Below are 19,894 nucleotides of genomic sequence, written 5' to 3' on the forward strand. Positions count from 1 at the left end.
GTCACATGACTAAGGGAGGGGCGCAGCTGGGACCTGAACCCGGTTCTGTCTGACTCAAAGGCCTGTGCTCTACACACACACCCCACACACACTGCCCCAGCACACCACACCTCACCACACACACTCCACACCACGCCACACATGCACACACACCATGGAAAGAAGGACAAGAAAGCAGAGCAAGGAAAGGAACAAAGGAAAGAAAAAAGGGGAAAAGATTTTCAACATAAAAAAAGAGGGTCGAAAGGTGAGAAGACTGACTGACACAGGGCAGGTGGAGGAGGAGCAGTGGGGCGGGATGCATGGGTGGCCCCTGAGAGGTGGCTGGGTCCCCACAGCCCCCAGGCCGGCTCGCTGCTCTGAGCCTGCGGGAACATGAGGGTGGACCACGGCCTCCTCCAGCTCCCTGAGGCTGGGAAGGTCAGTGTAACCATGGCAACTCAGCAAACTCCCTGCAGGTGACCCTCCGTCAGCAGGAGAGGTGGGCAGCTGGCATAGCCTTGCATCTCCATCCCAACGGTCCTACTGATTCACAGAGAAGACACAGAGCTTCTCTTTCCCAGCCCCCTGGACAGCGGTGCCCTGAGCTGGCCACTGACCATGGCCACCAAGAGATGGTGGAGTCGGAGCTGGCGCCACAGAGGTGAGACATCTGCGCGTGCCCAGTGACCCCCGGACCCCCGGCTGAGCTCCGCCTGCTCCATTTCTGCCTGGCACCCCACGTGACGTCAGCTACCTGCACGGGGACCTTGGCTGCATTCGCCCGGGCTGCGTCCGCCCGGGGTGCGTCTGCCCGGGCTGCATCCGCCCGGGGTGCGTCTGCCCCGGCCACCGTGGAGGAAAGCAGGGCCAGCTTGGCTTCCACCTCAGCGAATGGGTCGTGCAGGCCTGGCAGCAGCTTCAGGGGCATCAGCTGGGGCTCCTCTTCCTGCAGGAAGGGCTCCTCCCCCAGGAAGTACGTGCCCTTGGCCTCCACCTCAGGCACGGAGGACAGCTCCAGGTTGGAGGGCTCCTTGAGCCCCGGGAAGGCCTCGGACATGGAGGTCTCTTCGAGCGTGGATGACTCGTCAGACCCCAGAGAGATCTCAGACTTGGAGGCCTCCGCCCGGGGCAGGTCGTCCGTCTGGGAGGGAAACCCAGCCCTGGAGCCGCCGTCGAGGGGGGGTGAGCCGGCGGCGGAGCGGACCTCTGGTTTCACAGCCACCTCGTACTGGAAGGCGGCCGAGGGCTCCGACAGGCTGGCGAACTCGGCCCTGGACGTGACGTCGGCCTTGCAGAGGACTTCTGCCTTCAGGACGGTCTCTGCAGACGGAGAGCCCCTTCAGCTCTCGGAAGGTTGGAAGGTGGGGAGCCTTCCCTGGAAGCTGGTCCCGAACCCACCGTTTCCAGGAAACCACCTGAGGAGCCAGAGCCTCCCAACTGCACGCCCCCCATGCTGGTTCCCGTCTCTGCCCCTCCGCCCTCTCCCCCACCGGAACTCAAACCCCGTCTCCTTCCAGCTCCCGCAAGAGGCCTCCCCCACCCGCCCGTGATCTCTCTGCTCTCTGAGCCCCCCAGCTGTTCCTCGTGGGGGGGGCTCTCCACCCTGCCTGGGGGCTGCTTCTAACAAGAAAGCCTGTGGGTCTCGCTGCCTCCAAGGCTGAGAAGCAGACTTTGCCCCTGAAACCCCAGGGGGTGCCCATTACAGTGTCCAGCTCACGGCTCTCGTCCCTGGAATGGAAACGCTAGACCCGCGGGAGTTCAATGAACACAGCAGACGAGTGTTAGAGGGGACAAATGAAACCACTCCGAGAACTAACATGCCAGCTGGACGGGGGGGAGTGCTCGGAAGGACAGAAAATGCTAGAACTGCCCCTCACCTCCTCCTCTGGGTCTACACTGAGCGGCACCTTCCTGCCAGCCCGGTGGGACTGTGACCACGCAGGCGCCCTGGGTGCTCCCAGGTCACGGGCGTCAGACCACCTCCTCTGCATCCCATCCCTGTCTGTCATGCGTGTCCTGGGCTCCCCTGAGACGTTCCGGACACTCCCCAGCTCAGTGCCCCGCCCCGCCCCCCCAAGCCTCGGTGTGCACGCTTGCAACACGGGGCTTCCATAAGTCCTGGCTCCCTAAGGAGCCCGGTGGAAGCACCTGCCCGGTGCCAGGCACACGGCAATGCCCAGCGAATGCTACTGATGGTGTGCCCACCAGTGTCCTCGTTACCAGACGGATTTTACAGTGTTTGGGTGAGTACTAGGAAGTCTGCGCTGCCTGGTAGCACCGCTGTTTGAACAATAGTGATGGGGTGGAACATTCTAGAATGTCAAAAAGAAGACAAATACTTCCAGGAAGAGTCAAGTTCTTAACTAAAGATGGAATATGTATGATGGGATGTGGTAACAGACGGGCTCAAAAGGGAGAGGCAACTGTAGAAAATGCAGAAACCCTGGCAAGGGACTTGCCCATGAAACCCGGGAACACGCTACAACTCTGAGTTGGCCAAGGCGGCACGATGCGGTGCTGTCGGTGAGAACGCTGGCTCTGGGTCGGGCTGCCTGGGTTCAAATTCTGGCTCCACTTTACCTGCTGTGTGACCTGGGCCAGGTTACTTACCCTCTCTGTGCCTTGCTTGCATTATTTATAAAATGAGAGTGATTGTGGCACCTACCTCGCTGGGCTGCTGTGAGGAGCAAATAGAACTCCTTGTGTGTACACAGTGCTCTATCCGTGTCGGTCAGTAAAATAGGAGGGAAGCCGGCTGCCTCCCCTGACAGCCCACCTTTCTCCTCGCGCCCACCTATCTCCCTGCACCCACCCGTCTCCTTGCGCAGGCTCTCCTCCAGCGTGGACAGCTTCACATCGTAGGAGTTGCGCATGGCGGTGATGTCCTCCTCCAGCCGGGCCCGGGACTCCTGCTCCGCCTCATAGTCGGCCCGCAGCCGGGCCAGGCGCTCCTCGTACTCCTGGGGGTGGGGCGGGGCGGGGGGAGTTAAGGGGGGCAGCATTTTATCACCATTCCAAAACACAGCTTTCAGTATTTGTGTGTGTCATTCAAGCAATCCAGAAAATACAAATAAGCCAAAACAACAATTAAAATTACCCACCTGAACCTGGGATAGTAATGGCTGGTGGAGGTGAACTTTTCTCTACGCGTTTTTAAGTATTGATACTGTAATACACGTATTTGTGTCGTCTATTTTTCCACCCAGCTAAACATCACGATCACCTTTCCTCAATGAAAAACATGTTTTAACCAAACGGTCCTCACCCCCGTCCTCCCACTCACCCCACCCACGTTTCCTGCCTCACCCTCCACAAGAGACGCTGAAGCCACAGAGGCGAACCTCCTCACCTTCCCAGCGCCATGCCACCTCATCCACCCGCAGCCTCACCCGCCCAAAGCTCCGCGTCCTCTCGTGTGACAGCAAATGAAGCGTCCGAGGCTGGGGCACCCACCTGTGGCCTTTGCTCTTCCAGTCCCCACCCCCCTCCTACACCAGGGACTTCTCCCCCAGCTCTGGACCATCCTTCCCAGCAGGTTACACAGCCTGCTCTATTACTTCCAATATTGGAAGCAACGAAACTCTTCCTCGGCCCCTCGTGCGCCTCCGGCTGCAGCGCCTAGTGGGTGCTCAGAATACGCTGGTGGAGGATTGGATGGGTCTGGGCTGCAAACCCCAAAGATGAGACCCCCCCTTACAGCAGCCGGGAGCTGCTACAATACCCACCCTGGAGATGAGAAAGAGGCTCAGAGGCGTAAACAACTGGCCGGAGGTCACAGAGCCCGTAAGAACCGGCCTTGCAGAATGTAAAAGCTGGGTGGATCCTAGGAATCTTCTAGTTCAAATCCCGCCCCATACGGCTGGGAGACGGAAGCCCACAGTCACCCCCCGACCCCCAGCTCAGGGCTGAGCCCATCCTTGGCCCAGCACCCTGCCCACTACACACAGGACCACCTCCCTTCTCCGAGCGTCCTGACTGGTTCTGCAATGGGAGGGAGACAGGACACACACTCTCCACTCTTCTTCCAAGTGCAGCTCACAGAATAAACTCGAGGGTCAGAAAGCACACTCGGTGGTGGTGGCCTGAGGTAGCAAGCAGTGCTCTGAGGCAGCCTCTGCTGGGCTGCCCCACGGGGAGGAGGCAGGAGACCCTCCCATTCCCAGAACAGCAAGACCCTCCAGCCCACACAGCGTCTCTTCTCCCTGGTGACCACTAGGGGGCGGTGTCTGCCCACCCAACAGGTCATCCTTGGGGAAGAAGCTTCCATCCCCACTGCTGGCCAACCCTTCCCACCCCTGCTGCTGTTGCTCTGTAATTCCCAAACCCACTCTGAACCCCTAAAGCTCGATTTCTCTCATTCTGTGGGCGTGGGCTTGGCCATCCCTGAGGGCCCCCCCCCTCACCCCGCCCAGGAGCTCCCAGCAGGGAAAAGGCAGACGGAGCCGCTGAGCTCCCAGAGCCTTCACAGGGCCCAGGACAGGGTCAGTGGGGCCCACCGCTGAGCGCTCCTCGGACAGTAACTGCCTGTCATGGGCAGTGCGTGGGGGCTCGCAGGTCCGGTTCTCCCGGCCCTCTGGCCCACAGGCCTGAGGCCCCCAGGCCTTACCTGGTCTGCCCCCAGAGGCTGGGCCCCAGGCCCCCACAGCCTGACCAGGGCTCCCAGGGGCCTCAGGGCTGGTCCCACCTGAGGTCATAGTTGAGTGGCAAAGGCCTGGCAGCAGACACGTCCAGGCCCCAGTCCCTGCAGAGCTGTCCCTGCTGCCACTAGGTTCTCCACCAGGACAGAGCCAGGGCCTTAAAGGCACTGTCGGAACTCAATCCCCACCACACGCTCAGGTCTCAGAACGCGTCCTTTGAAAGGCAGGAACCTCCGGAAGCCAGCAGAGCCTGGAGCCGGGGACCAGCACGTAGGAGGCTCTGCCTCATCCCCCGGCATTGAGTGCCCTTTGGGGGTCAGCTCCGCATCTGTGAGTCAGGGAGCCGCCTGCCCTGCCAGTCCCCAGGGACCCTGGGGGCCCATGTGTGGGAGGAGGACACAGGTGACAGCTTTTTCTGGGAGGCCAACAGGCAACTTGTCCGCTGGTCAAATGGGCACCGAGGGGCTCCGCACCGCCCACCCCAGCAGCCCTGCTCTCGGCCTAGGCTCCTTGGCATTTGCTGAGGGGCCGACTCCTCGCACTCCGACCTCCTCACCGTTGCACAGGCCACTTGTACCACCAGGAGTGCCTTCTCCACTTCCCTCAATCAACTGCCACCCCCCATTCCTGCAGTGTTGAGGAGCGACAGTGTGTCTGGGGACACCCTGCAACCCCTTCTGTTCTCCCACTGACCTGGGATGCACCGGATTCCGGAGTCAGGGACCTGAGTTCCGGTCCCAGCTCCGACTCCCCTCAGCCGTACGCCCTTGGGCCAGGCATGGCACCTCACCGAGCCTCAGCTTCCGGAGCTCCATAGCGGAGACCCCAGAGCCAGCCCCCAGGGATGGTGGGGGCGGAATGCCGTCGTTCTGGGGACTGTCTCCCGCCGGGCCCCGCCGGCCCACCCATTCCCCCACCTGCTCCGCTCCGGGTCTCACCTCCCGGATCAGCTGCTTCTCAGCCTCCGTGTCGTGCTGGGTCACAGGTGGGGGCAGTGGCTTCTCCTCAAGCCTGACAGGGTGCAGGAGCACCTGACTGGTCAGCAGGGCTGGTCAGGAGGAAAACAGAAGTGAGGGGCTGCGGCCGAGGGGCACCCTGTTTTCAGGAACTGGGCAGCGACCCATAAAGACAACCACATGCTCATTCAAAAACACTGCCAAGTATTGAACTTATTTAAAGCACGTCTCAGGGTAAAGAGCTAATTTACCCAGTCATTTAAGAAATATTTTGAGGGGGGCTTCCGGTCAAGATGGAGGCATAGGCAGACACACTTTGCCTCCTTGCACAACCACAGAGAGAATTACAACTAAACCTCAAAACAAACAGCACCCAGAACAGTCAGAACACTGAACTGTATGGGAGCCTGACAAGCAAGGACTTGAAGAATCCACATTCGTCCAGACGGGCTGGAGGGGCCAGAGACAGGCGAGGGGCGAGGAGACGCAGCGTGGCGCAGAGAGACGGCAGCAGGGGCGGAAAGGGTGGTCCCACATTCACGTGTGGTGGGTAAAAACCGGGAGGGATACCTTGGGAGCCAGCAATCCCAGCCCCAGGCCAGACCACACAGGCCAGGGTTCCAGTACCAGGAAGATAAATCCCCATAAATTCTGGCAGTAGCCCTGGCTGGCGTAGCTCAGTGGATTGAGCTCAGGCTGCAAACCAAAGCATCGCAGGTTCGATTCCCAGTCGGGGCTCATGCCTGGGTTGCAGGCCACGGCCCCCAGCAACCGCACATTGATGTTTCTCTCCCTCTCTCTTTCTCCTTCCCTTCCCTCTCTAAAAATAAATAAATAAAATCTTTAAAAAAAACAGCGGGGGTTGGAGCTGGGGAAGACACTGACAGATATGCAGGAGACTGCTTAAACGGCCCACACACATTTAGGAATGTATGCACACCCGCCCACCAGGGATTCCGCACCAAGACAACAGCTGGGAGGGCACCAGTCACATGCAGGGAGCGGGAGAAGTGACTGGAAACAGGGCACGTGCCGGGCAAGCCTCCAGAAGCCAGGCAGCGGCACTGTCCCCTCTCCAAGCCCTCCCCCACACAGAGCCACAAAGTGGTGAAGCGGGTTGCCCCGCCCTGGCAATTACCTAAGGCCCGCCCCACACAATTTACCGGTGCCTTTTCCACAATAGGCCACACTACTAAGACAAAGAGTCAAACCAGCTCTGCCTAATACACAGAAACAAACACAGGGGGGCTGCCAAAGTGAGGAGACAAAGAAATATGGCCCAAATGAAAGGACAGAACGAAACCCCCCAAAAAGAACTAAACAAAACAGAGATCACCAACCTATCAGATGAAGAGCTCAAAACACTGGTGATCAGGAGGCTCACAGAACGCCTTGAGTATGGCAATGGCATAAAAAAGACCCAGGAAGAAATGAAGTTTACATTAGGTGAAATAAAGCAAAATCTACAGGGAACCAACAGTAGAGGAGACGAAGCCAGGGTTCAAATCAGTGATTTGGAACATAAGGAAGAAATAAGCATTCAACCAGAACAGCAAGAAGAAAAAACAATCCAAAAAAATGAGGAGAGTATAAGAAGCCTCCGGGAGAACTTCAAATGTAACATCATCCAAATCATAGGCATATGCCAGAAAGAGAAGAGAAAGAGCAAAAAAACTGAAAACTTATTTGAAAAAATAATGAAAGAAAACTTCCCTAATTTGGTGAAGGAAATAGACATACAACTCCAGGAAGCACAGAGAGTCCCAAACAAGTTGGACCCAAAAAGGACCACACTGAGACACATCATAATTATAATGCCAAAGCTTAAAGATAAAGAGAGAATCTTAAAAGCAGCAAGAGAAAAGGAGACAGTTACTTACACAAAGGAGTTCCCATAAGACTGTCAGCTGATTTCTCAAAAGAAACTTTGCAGACAAGAAGGGGGCTACCAAGAAGTATTCAAAGCGATGAAAAGCCAGGACCTGCAACCTGGATTACTCTATCCAGCAAAGCTATAATCTAGAATGGAAGGGCAGATAAGTGCTTCCCAGACAAGGTAAAGCTAAAGGAGTTCATCACCACCAAGCCATTATCGCATGAAATGTTCAAGGGACTTATTTAAGAAAACGATCAAAACGATGAACATTACAATGGCAACAAATTCACAGCTATCAACAACTGAATCTAAAAAAACAAACTGAGGAAACAATCAGAACAGGAACAGAACAGAAGATATAGGGATCATTCGGAGAGTTATCAGCAGGGACGAGGAGCGGGGAGAATGGGAGAAAAGGTGCAGGGGTGGAGAAGTATAACTGGTAGGTACGGAATAGACAGGGGGAGGTTAAGAACAGTACAGGAAATGGAGAAGCCAAAGAACGTACATGCACGACCCATGGACATGAACTAAGGGGAAGATTGCTGGAGGGAATGGGGGTACCAGGCAGAGTGGGGCAAAGCAGGAAAATTGAGACACCTGTAATAGCATCATCAATAAAATATTTAAAAAAAAAATAAAAGAGCCCTGGCTGGCGTGGCTCAGTGGATTGAGCACCAGCCTGTGAACCGAAGGGTCACCGGTTTGATTCCCGGTGGGGGCACATGCCTGGGTTGTGGGCCGAGAGGCAACCCATCAATGTTTCTCTCACACATTGATGTTTCTCTGTTTCTCTTTCTCCCCCCACTCTCTCTAGAAATAAATAAACAAAACCTTTAAAAAAGAAAAGAAAAGAAATATTTCTTGAGTACTACATGTTCTAGGCAGTGGAAATGCTGCATTGAACAGAACAGACACAGCCCCACCCCCACAAGCTGAGTTGTCAACTGGGGTAGAAAGGCAAACAAAATAAACAAGCGAACGCATGACAGGTTTACAAGGTGGTGAGTTCTCCGGAGAGGCAGAAGCAGGGAGGATGCTAGGGCGTGAGAACCAGAGGGAAGGGCTGCAATTCAAATAGTGGGGAGAGGGGTGACCTCGTAGAGGAAGCCAGAGGAAAACAGTGATCCGAGGAAGCGAGGGACAGGGGTGAGCAGAGCAGAGGTCCTGGGGACAGAGAGACGGGAGCAGCGGGGGCAGAGGTCCTGAGTAGGCAGGGGCCTGGACTGTCCCAGCAGCAGCCAGGCGGCCAACGTGGCCGGAGCAGAGTGAGGGAGGGAGAGTATGGGCGAAGAGCAGGTGGCAGAGGGAATGGGGCCAGACCAGGGGGTCCCTGCAGCCCGTGGGGAGGGCCTCGGCTTCGACTTCAGGTTGGAATGGGCCATCGGAGGGTTTGCCCGGGGCAGTGAACAGGCTTGCGTTTGAACAGAATCTCCCTGGCTACCGCGTGGAGGATGGACTGAGCGGGGGAGCGGCAGACCCCAGGAGGCCTGGTCCAGCCTCGCAGTCACGCAGGTGGGAGGTGACGGTGGCTCAGGTCAGGGGGGCAGCCGTGGCAGGTCCCAGACGCGTCTTAAAGGTAGAGACCATAGGAATGGGCGTGGGTTTGAGCTTTTGAGGATCCCAGGGCGACCTCAGGAAGTCTGGCCTGAACCCTGGGAAGGAGAGACTGCCCCTAGCTGGGTGGGGACAGCTGTGGGCAGCAGATTTGGGGAAGGTCAAGGCTCCGTGCTGGACAAGTGAAGTTTAAAATGGCGATTAGACAGCCGGGTATCAAGCCTGGCACTCAGAGGACACAGTGAGCCAGTCCCTTCTGTAAATGTTCTGCATCCTGTGACGCTTTGCCATGTGGCGGACTTGCTGGCAGGCAGAGGCTACCCCCCCCCCCCCCAGGGCCACCGAGTTCCAGAGAGCAAAGAACTTGGGGGTGAGCCCACCTTTTGTATTAAAGAAACAATCGATCTCAAGTCCACACCCCCAGCCACCTTGTGGATCTAACTCTCACACACCAAACCAATAGTATTTCCCCTGCCCTAACTGCCCCCGGGGCCAGGTGCCAGGTGAGCGGGGACAGCCCCTGTGCCCCAAACCTTCCAGAACAATCCAGACCAGCCAGTCCCGAGCCATCTCTCCTGTCCCCCTTCACCCTCCCCACAGAGCCCCCAGGGCGGCTCCGGCCCAGGCCCTCCCTCCCTCCTCTCCACCGCCCTCCCGCCCACACTGGCGCTGCCCCACGGCCCTGCAGGGCGTGCATGCCCCTCCTCTCTAGGGTAACTGTCACCGTAAACTTTTCTTTCAATGGCACCGACCTCTCCGTGTCACCATTCAGCCACCTTTATAAATGAAGACCTGGACACAAATCACACGGCCCGGCTGGAGGTCCACGGGTCAGAGCCATGTGCGTGTGGAGATGGTGTTTAAAGCCAGGAGACCGAGAATCCACACTCAGGGTGAGGGAGGAGGGGCAGAGCCCCCCCCCCTCCCCGGGTACCCCTGCCTTAGGTTAGGGAGCGGGAGGCCTCCCGGGAGGGGACAGAGAGGGCGGGGAGGACCAGGACAGAGAGTGTCCAGGAAGCAAGGGTGTCAAGGAGACGGGAGGGGCTCCGCTGAGTGCACGGATGCTGGGGACAAGGTGCCACCTGCCTGACGACAGCTCACTGGACTTAACCACCAGGAGGAGGTCACCCCTGACAAGTGGGACGGGGTGGGGGGGCACGGCCTGCCTGGACCGGGGCCAGAGCGTGAAAACAGACAGCGGGGGCCAGTGGAGACAGACCGCCTTCCACGTTCTGCTCCGTGGGGAAGAGAGGAACGTGCCAGTAATCAGAGGGGGCACCGGGGGTGCAGGGGTGCAGAGGGCGCCCTGCTAATGGTAAGTACCGTGTGGGGGGAGCACAGGGGGCTTTGAGCCAGACCCCTGGTTTACAGCCCGACTACACGGTGGGAGCATCACGTGCTGGCTAACGAGCCTCCCGTGCTGAGCCCACGCATGCGCATCTCATGTGTCAACCCCCCAACTGCCTCACCACCAGGCGGCGCTGCTGTCATTGTCTCCACCTTACGGGCGGGGAAAGTGGGGCGCAGGGGGGCTAAGCCGCTGGCCGGAGGAGCCAGGGCGCAAACTGGCTGTGACTGCTCAGCTCTGAGCCCTCGGCCCTGCCCCGCGCCGGTCATTCCAGCCCCTGCCCCACAGGCTGCCGTGTCTGGGGAGCCACTGGCAGGGCCGCCCCGACTCCTCCCTGGCACCTCTCGCCACTCCTCCATCCTCCATCTGGCTTCCCCTTGCCGACTTTGGGGGTGAGGAGGGTCAGGGGAGGGGAAGCACAGGAAGGGGAGGAAGGCAGATTGCCAAAGTGGAATCCCATCGCAGTGTTCAAGGCCATTGCCACTCCCGCCCCTGCCAACCCCTCCCTGGCCATCTCCCACCTCCCTACTCAGCAGAAGTACCAGTATCTGCAGTTCCCCAAACGCACCTTATTGTCTTCTGCATCTCTGCCCACACTGGCCACTCCCATCCTGACAAGGAGCCTTGCCATCCCCAAGGCTCTGTTCAGGTACCCCGTCCCACATGATGGTCTGCTGCAGTGCCCTGCCCCCACTCTGTCAGGGGACGAGGTGCCCATGAGGGAGAGCCTGGATCTGAGTCATCTGTGTCCCCGGTGCCCAGCACGGGCCCACACACTGAGGGTACTCAGGGGACCTGGATGGATGGGTGGGAGGGTGGATGGATGAATAGATGGATGGATGGGGGTGTGATGGATGGATGGGGGTGGATGGGTGGATGGGTGGATGGTGGATGGGTGGTGGATGGGTGGGGGGTGGATGAATAGATGGATGGGGGGGGCGATGGATGAATGGGGGTGTGGATGGATGGGGGTGGACGGATGGATGGGTGGGCGTGGGTGTGTGTGTGTGTGGAATGGGTGGGTAGTGAGGAAGGTGGGTGGGGAGCTGGATGAACGGACAGAGATAGACTCAGGCTCTTTTGTGCTCCCTTCCCCAAAGCTTTCTCAGATGAGAAAAAAGTCCTTCGGTTGCAAGAAGCTTGCAGACCTACACTCTAGGTACAGATTTCTACCGACCGGCTGACAGCCCAAAGCCTGGGCGTGAGTCACAGGGTGCCTGTTTGGGAACGGGGGTGGGCGTGGGGGAGTGAGTCACCCAGCTGCTGAGCCGCACGGCGTTCCGATGCTGCTACAGAGACGGCAGGCAGACAAGGCGATGGCAGTGTGCCGCCCAGAGGCAGGGAGCAGGCAACAGAGCCCCACCCCCAGCTCATGGGACAGGACGGACAGGCTGGCCCCTTCCAGGGGCATCACCAACCAGGGGGGCCCCCCTCGCTGTCCCACAGCTACGCTCCCATGAAGTGAAAGGACACGGGGCGGCACCTCCACGGCCCCCAGACCCAGCTGGAGGCCGGCCGGCCGGCCAGCCAAGGGGCCCTTCCTGCCGGCCCCTCCCGAGCGGTCCCACCTGACAGGGTGCTGGGGCCCATCTGCTGCGCCAGAATGGCCTTGAGCCGCTTGATCTCCTCCTGGTACTCGCGCAGCAGGGCGTCCTTGGGGTCCTCGTTGATGTGTGGCTTGTTCTTGATGTTCTTGGCTCGGTTGGCGTAGCGCAGCGTGCTGAGGGACTCGTCGTAGTTGTTGTCCGCGGGCGACAGGCAGGCCACCATCAGCGTCTTGGTGTTGCCGCCCAGCGAGTCCTGCAGCAGCCGCGTCAGCTTCGAGTCGCGGTAGGGGATGTGCTTGCAGCGCCCGTCCACCAGGGCTGAGATGACGTTGCCCAGCGCCGACAGCGACAGGTTGATCTTGGTGGCCTCCTTGAGCCGCTCCCCCGTGGCCCCGGTCTTGGACTGCCGCTCGCTGCCCGCCAGGTCCACCAGGCTCAGCTTGCCTGCCCGGAGGTGGTCCTTGCCCCGCTCGTCTGCGGACAGACCGGGCGGTGGGCTGAGGGCCTTGAGGCGGCCCTCCCCCCCCCGCAGTGAGGGGGCCGGCCAGCCACCAGGCACCGGGTGCTCCCCACCCACTGGGGGTCTCATTTCGCCCCTGAGGAAGGTGCTCTTACTGTGCCCATCTTACAGATCAGGAAACTGAGGCTCGGCATGGCCCACAGGCCCCACAGCTATTACCTTGCCTGCGCCCCCAGGCTGTCTGACCCCATAAGCAGGGTCTGGGGGCTGCACTAGTCTGTGAGAGCAGAAGACCTCTAGGGCTGCCAGGGGGCTCCTACAGATTCCTTGTGAGGCCAGGGGTGGGGGCGGGGGTGTGTGACTGGGTTACCGTGGAGTTGTGCCCTTCAATGCCAAGACATTGGCTTTGGACGCCCCCACCCCAGTCCTGCCTCCTCCTTGCACTGTGACCTTGGCAGAGCCAGGCAGCTCTCTGATCCTCCATTCTCCCATCACCCAATGGGACTGACCAGAGCTCCCCAGCAGGGCTGGCTGCTGGCAGGAGCAGAGTGAACTGACCACATATTTTCACAGGGTCCGCGCAGGCCCGGCGCCGGGCAGGCCTCCCTGTCCTCTGAGCACGAGCCCCATTCTGCGGAGACTGGGGGCTGTGCCCCGGGACAGTCCCCTAGCGCCGAGGGTGAAGGAGCTGGGCACCCTCCGGTCGGCAGCAGGGACTCAGTGCACGGATTTTGGAGACACATACCCTCGGGGGCTCAAGCCGGCTCCCACCCCTCAGCAGCTGGGGAACTTGGGGAAATACCGTGACTCCTCTTGACTCGGAGCCTCTGCCTCCCTCCCTGAGGTGGGGACCACGCCCCGCCCTGGGGGTTGTCATGGGAACATCGACTGCACGTAGGGAAGAACTCGGGCTGTGCCTGGCACAGAGGAAGTGCTAGCTACACTGCTCTTAATACTATTAACCATTCTTTTTTGGTTTTTGGTCTCTAGACGACGCCATGTGCAGTTCCAAATCAGAGGAGCTGGGGCAGGGCCGGGGGGCGTCCTCCTTAGCCCCCTGGTGGCGGAAACCAGAACTGACCTAGTTTTGCCCACGAGCGCAGGAACCTGCAGTGAAGCAGTAACAGGTCTGGCTGGTACCCAGGACAGGCTGGGACACGGGAGGGGCTCGATTCTTTGGGTTATTACCAAAATAAAAAGAAGGAAGGAGAAGGAGAAGAGGAAGAAAAGGAAGAGGAGGAGGAGGAGGAAGGAAGAGGAGGAAGGAGGGACCTGGAACCGCCTTCTGGAAAGCTCTTTGCAGAGTGTGAAGGCGCCTCTGGCAGGCCTGCGCCCTCTGCTCCAGGGAGCCAAATCTGAGGAAACGACTCTAAGTGCAGAAAAGGTTTTGAACTCCAAGATGTTCACCGTGGGGCCCTTGACACTGGAACACTGGGATGGGCTGTGGCACCTGGCACCCGGACAGACGGGTCAGGAAAGGGCCCTGAGTGACGCGCTGTCCTGCAGCCCCCACCTGTGTTCGTGCATGCTACATGCACAGAACACGCACGGTGCACAGTGAGTGCCCGGTGGTGGCCACCAGCATTGCTACTATTGCTGTGGGGGCATTTATCCCGGAAACACAGGCCCTAGCATGGGGGGTGGGGGTCAGCTGCAGCATCCTTCCCAGGCTCCGACCGGCCCCCCGAGGCTCCGGGAGGCGAACCGCCTTGGCTACTAGGAGCGGGAACCTGCTCAGATCGCCCGGCCCCTCCACCCGCCCGGCTCCACCTACCCACAGCGTAGATCTCGATGCTGATGGTGAAGATGGAGTGGGAGCGGGAGGAGTCCTTGTTCATCAGCGTGTAGCCGACCGAGCGGTTCTTCCAGCCCGTCTCCATGATGCGCTCGCACTGGGCCACGTTGTACACCGTGTGCATGGACAGCCCCTTCACGTACACGCCCCTCTCCGGGTGCTCCTTCAGCTGCGGGCAGCAGGCACGGGTCAGGGACCGGTGGGCCAGGAGGCCCGGAGGAAAGGGCCCCATTCAGACCACCTTTGTGTTCCTGCAGCCCCAATCAGCACCCCAAACACCCCAGGAGGCAGGGAGTTTACTGCAGGTGGAGCCAGCCTGAAGCCCACCCCTGCCTCTTTGTGGGACCTGGAGCCAGCAACTTGACCACTCTAAGCCTCAGTCTCCCCATCTGTAAAGTGGGTATGAGATACCTCTCTTCTGAAGAGATGGTGAGGACTCGGTAAACTGAGGCCCATACAGTGCTCCGCACAGTGGCTGGCATGTGGCAAGGGCTCCATGGTGCCAGCTGCTATCCTCCCCGGGTGCCATTACTGTGAGGGTGCTTTTCAGTCTGGGGGTGTTGGCTGCCCAAGGCTGACACTACAGTCACCCACGGGCTCCCAGTGCTCCTCCTCTGCCTGTCAACATGGCTCTGCACCTCTCTGCTAGGCTGCAGGGCCACGGGAATGTTCCTGGAACCTTGGCTCGTGGTGGGTGAAGGACCACGTGCCGCCCACAACTCCCGATGGCCCACCGCTCCAGCGGGCTCTCGGCGCAACAGCCGTGAGTAAATTAATTAATCTGATCGCTCCCCGCTTACTTTCCAGGCAGCCAAGTAGTTGTGTTGCTGACACAGAGCTGTGAAATGCAATATTGTTCAAGTGTGAGAAGAAATAAAACTACTCTGGCAAGAGCAGAGCGAACAGGACAAAAGTCGCCTGTCTGCTGGTCTGAGCCACCGGAGGACCCAAAGCTTTACTCCGGCCAGCTTCAGGGCACCAGGCAGGGCCGGGCCCCTGCCGCACCCCGTGGTGGCGGGGCTGAGGAGGGGAGCAGGCAGCATGGGCTCGCCCCGTCTGCGGAAGTGTGGAGAAACAGCCAGAGCCAGCCTGAAGGACCGGGCTTCATGGTGTGGATAAGTAACTGAGGCACTGAGGGGTTAAGTGACTTGCTGAAGGTCACATGGCTACTAGTGGCAGGGAACCAGTGAGGTCACACACAGTAGGAGGGTCCAAAGGGACGGACTGGAGAGAGGCTGGAGCATCCTGTAGTAACTAAAGCTTGAAATGACAGAGGACTAACCTTGACCTAGGAGGTAGCCGGGAAGAAGGATCAAAGAACAGCAGCAGGAGACCCTGCACACGGAGCCTGGGGGGAGCCAGCTGGCTGCCTGGCAGCGCCTGGTGGCTTCACTCACACCCACCTGCGTGCCTGAGAGCTCTTTTTTAAAAAAATACTGATTCCAGAGAGAGAGAGAGAGAGAAACATCGACTGGTTGCCTCCCACATTCGACATGCACCCCAACTGGGAACTGAACCCACGACCCAGGCATGTGCCCTGATCAGGAATCAAACTCACGACCTTTTGGTGCATGGGACAATGCCCCAACCCACCGAGCCACACTGGCTGGGCAGAGACGGGCTGGGTTTGTTTGTTTGTTTGTTTGTTTAAGATTTTATTTACTTATTTTTGAGAGGGAAGGGAGGGAGAAAGAGAGAGAGAGAGAGAAACATCAATGTGCGGTTGCTGGGGGTTATGGCCTGCAACCCAGACATGTGCCCTGACTGGGAATCGAACCTGAGATGCTTTGGTTCGAAGCCCGCGCTCAATGCACTGAGCTACGCCAGCCAGGGCAAGGCGGGCTGTTTTTGATCATTGCTATATTCCCTGGAAGAACCTAAAAGGCTCCCTGGCACACAGTAGGTCCAGGTGAGTGAGCAGCTGCCCCAGGCTTCAGAAAAAATGTCACTCTGATTTAGCCGGACAGGCCAGGGATGGAAGCCTGCTTCTGTCACTCCCTACCTGGGGAAGTCAGTTTGCCTCTCTTGGCCTCAGTTTCCCCATCTGCAAAATGGGGATGATAAATCCTATTGCTCATGACTACTATGAGGATTAAGAGGGGAATGGAGCTAATAGAAAGTTCTGGGGGTCCTTGCGGGGGGCTCAGCGAGCACAAGTCATGAAGAGGGCGAGGACAATCCGTCTCTCATGAGCAGAATGTAAAGGTCACCCCCCACGCCATATTTAGACCCAGGAAAGCTTGCGCCCCACCTCGTGAGCCCTGGTTCCCTCCACCCCTCCCCTGACATGGCTGCCCCCACCGGCCACAGAGCCGGGGGGCGGGGCACGGAGTGCCAGCTGCCAGTTGGGCCCTGTTCCTTGGTAACTGCTGCTCTGGCTACAAGGCTGCCCAGTCACCATGACAACCAGCCAGGATGTGGCACGGCTGGGGACCGTGTACAAGCAGGAAATGTCCACCCTGATCTAGAGCTGGGAAATGCCCCCTGGGGGGGAGGCGCTGACAGTCTGCCGGGACACCGGGCACGAGGCCCGACGGAGAGGCCCCCAAGGCCCCACCTCCACCGCCCAGCGCTGAGTTGGGCTCCATGACGGTTTGTGGTTTTGAGGGGGGAAGGTGTGACTCTGCTCCCCAAAAGCTCTCGCTGGCCTTAGCTGACCCAGTAACTGATTCCCAAGGGGCAGGTCCCGAGCCATGCCGTGCAGCCTGACCGCCTGCGTCCACGTCAGGTCCCCACCCTTTACTTCACTGTCTTTAGGCTGGTCTTACCCAGGGGCAGCGAGCCTTAGTTTCCCCACCTGTAATGAAGGGTGCGAGCAGCACCTCCTGCTAAGGCTGCTGGGAGGTTTACACGAGAGCCCGTCTGCTCCCCGGTCTGAAGCTCAGTGCACCCCTGGGAGTGCGTCTGTCGTGGGCAGCCCCCCAGACAGCCTGGCCCACCAAGCCCGAGGCCCCTGGCCCAGCTGGGGCGAGCGCCAGCCCTTGGCCCCTCAGGGCCAGGTTGACTGAGCCATTCCAGGGGCCGGGGTATCGAGGAAGGGGAGGGGGCCCCTGCTGTCCCGGTGTGAGTTGGTCCGGGGACCCTGATCCCGAAAGCTGGCCTTCAAGGGCTGACTCATGGGTACAACTCCCTGTGCCTCTCCCCATCCCCGCCGCCCTGTCTGGGGGCCGAGGTGTGACTCAGCGGCCCCAGCTCCAGGAGACAGGAGAGAGATTCCAGGGGGCGGCTGGTGGCTCCTGCACAGAGCCTGTGAGGCACTGCTGCGCTCGGGAGGAGGGGCGGAAGTGGGTGCTGGTCGGGGTGGGAGGAGGGAGGGGGCGGGGGAGGGGATTCACACCAGCCTGGACCCACTGCAGCCTGTGGCCTGGCGCCCGGTGAGTTTCTGTTGAATGAGTGAATCCACGTGTCCCTCCCTCAACTGGAACCTCATTTCTGCCTTCTTATCGTCCAGGGGTTTCCCACACCGCTGACCCCCAGATACTGGGAGGAAGGCACCTGACCATTCAGATCGCACGGGTTCAGGTACAACAACCCGTCGTTTGCTCAGTGACCTTGGCCGAGTCCCTTCCTCTCCAGAGGCCTCCGCTTCTCCACTTGTACCAGGAAAAGGTTGGGTTCAAAATTCTCTAAGGGTCCTTCCAGCTCATATTCTTAAGGATTTTTTTAATGATATGGCAGGCACAAACCAGTTTTTCGAGACAGCGGCTCCCAGAAGCTTGAGTCGTACCACTGGGCCAGCAGTGGTCACTGGTCAGAGAGGGGGACTCAGAGCCCCTCAAGCGAAGCAAGGCAAGTAGGGGGTTAGGGCACAAGTAGGAGGCGCTGCGGAGAAGCATCCTGCCCCCACACGGGGGGCTCCAGTGTCCTGCCCAGTCTGGAGGACGGGGAGCGTCCAGAGGGTTGGGAGGAGTTCTGGCCCCGCCTCACCCCGCCCCCTGTCTGTCAAGGTGTGTGGCCTGGGGAAAGCTAAGCAGTTTGGGTCTTAGAAAATGTCCAACCCTGACTCTGTGACCTCCTAGCCCCGTGACCCTCTTTCCCAGCCTCGTTTTCTCACCTGTAGCATGGGAATCTCCATAGCAACACCCCGGGTTGATACTCATTAAGCACTGACATTCCCCCAACCCGGGCATCTGTCTCCGAAGGAGGTGGGCCGACCTCCGACGCTGGTTGTGGGCCTTTTGGACCCCACGGGTTGTTGCTTGGCCAGATGGGCAGCACCAGACTTGGGGTGCAGCCACCAGCGCCTGCCCCCACTGGCCTCTGCTCCTGGGACCTGACCAGGCCCACTCAGCATCAAAGAGTCCCAGGGAGGATGTGTAATCAAAGCCTCACACTACAATGCAGGCCTGAGGGTCCTGGTGGCCTTGCCACCAACTGTCCAGTCCCACTAGGTCACTTGAGCGTGCCAGGCTCCCCAAGGGATCGGCCAAGTCCTGCCGGTCTGGGTAGGCCCCTCAAAGCACCTAGTCCTGCTCATGTGGCGGGAAACGGTGCTCCCTCGTCCTGGCTCGAGCCTCCCGGGAGGCCAAGGGCAATTGACAAGACACGAGCCCATCAGTCCTGACTCCTCCTCCCTGGGCACCCACTGTGCAACCGCCAGTCATATCACTGCCTGTTCTCAGAAGCCCCATGGCCTGGAACAGCTCGCACGCCAGCTGCCTGCAGTGCACCGGCACTCCGTCACACAGCACCCCCTTGTTACCCTCTTAAATCTCACGGTGATTCTGTGAGGTCACATCATTGGTCCTCAGGCCCACCCACAGCAGTCCCCTTTCAAAGAAAATGAGGTCCCTGGATTTGAGCCCAACAGGCACTGTAAAATGGGACATTTAGGACCTTGGAAGCCAGACAGACCTGAGTTCAAATCCAAGTGCAGCCACCTACTGCTGTGGGAAACCTGGGCAAGCTAATGAACCTCTCTAAACCTCCCTTCCCACGCCAGTAACCCAGGAAAGCAGTATGTGCCTGACAAGGTCACTGTACGGAATGGGATGACGTGCATAAAGCAGTCAGTGGACAGTGTGTTCTCGGTCAATGACCACCATCATGACCTTCTTTTCAGCTGGAAGGCCCTTGGAGATGTGCAAAACAATTTCTTAGAAGTGGAACCCTTTTTTCAAATGATATCTATTACAAAAGCCCATCTATTTCAATGGAGGTAGGTGGCATTACCCCAGGAAAGGTCCAGCCCCCCCCATCTGGTAGAGGTGGGCCCATTAACTCCTCCCCTGTGTCATGGACTCGGAGGATACTCTACAATCCAAGTTCGCAAGTCCCCTGTGGAGTCTGAACCAGCACCTGTGCCCTCAGGATACCTTCCCTGTATTTCTGGGGGACCACCACCCGATGCCAGCCTCCCCTCTTCACCAGCCCCCACCCGCCGATGCCGGGTCTGCGCCCACCTCCAGCTTCTGCTTGGTGTCCGCCCCCAGCAGGTCGCGGACATCTTCATTGTAGATCTCCAGGTAGGCGGCCCGGACCAAGAACTTGGTATTCTCCGCGCACTGCAGGGGACCGGCAGAGGGAGCAGAGACCGACACCTGAGCGCCTGCTACCGGCCCCGCCCCTGCCACCTGAGCCCGCTGCAGCCAGATCCCGCCCTGGCGACGCAGGCTTGGGGGAGGTCAGGCTCCCCAGAACGGCGTCATTCTCATATTGCTGTTGTCTAATGCTGTCTGTACAGGCCTCAGACGAAAAGAAATGGGAGAGGCTTCCCCACCGTTCAGGTAAAGTGAG

At 59.2% G+C, this 19,894-nt stretch overlaps 1 protein-coding gene across 5 annotated transcripts in view; it reads right to left on the reverse strand.

Annotated features, from left to right (window-relative positions):
- KIF17 (kinesin family member 17) overlaps positions 1-19,894 on the reverse strand; it is a 40,767-nt gene that overhangs the window by 15,062 nt on the left and 5,811 nt on the right. For all 5 annotated transcript variants that reach the window (XM_028512389.2, XM_036025429.1, XM_036025432.1 and 2 more), the window contains exons 3-8: positions 19,561-19,662; positions 14,138-14,327; positions 11,925-12,377; positions 5,558-5,667; positions 2,795-2,942; positions 737-1,302 (exon numbers count right to left, since the gene is read on the reverse strand). In XM_028512389.2, the coding sequence (XP_028368190.1) occupies positions 737-1,302; positions 2,795-2,942; positions 5,558-5,667; positions 11,925-12,377; positions 14,138-14,327; positions 19,561-19,662 (1,569 nt within the window). The remainder of the gene's footprint in view (positions 1-736; positions 1,303-2,794; positions 2,943-5,557; positions 5,668-11,924; positions 12,378-14,137; positions 14,328-19,560; positions 19,663-19,894) is intronic.

This window comes from Phyllostomus discolor, chromosome 5 (genome assembly GCF_004126475.2).
Source record: "Phyllostomus discolor isolate MPI-MPIP mPhyDis1 chromosome 5, mPhyDis1.pri.v3, whole genome shotgun sequence".
In the NCBI taxonomy this organism is placed as follows: domain Eukaryota; kingdom Metazoa; phylum Chordata; class Mammalia; order Chiroptera; family Phyllostomidae; genus Phyllostomus; species Phyllostomus discolor.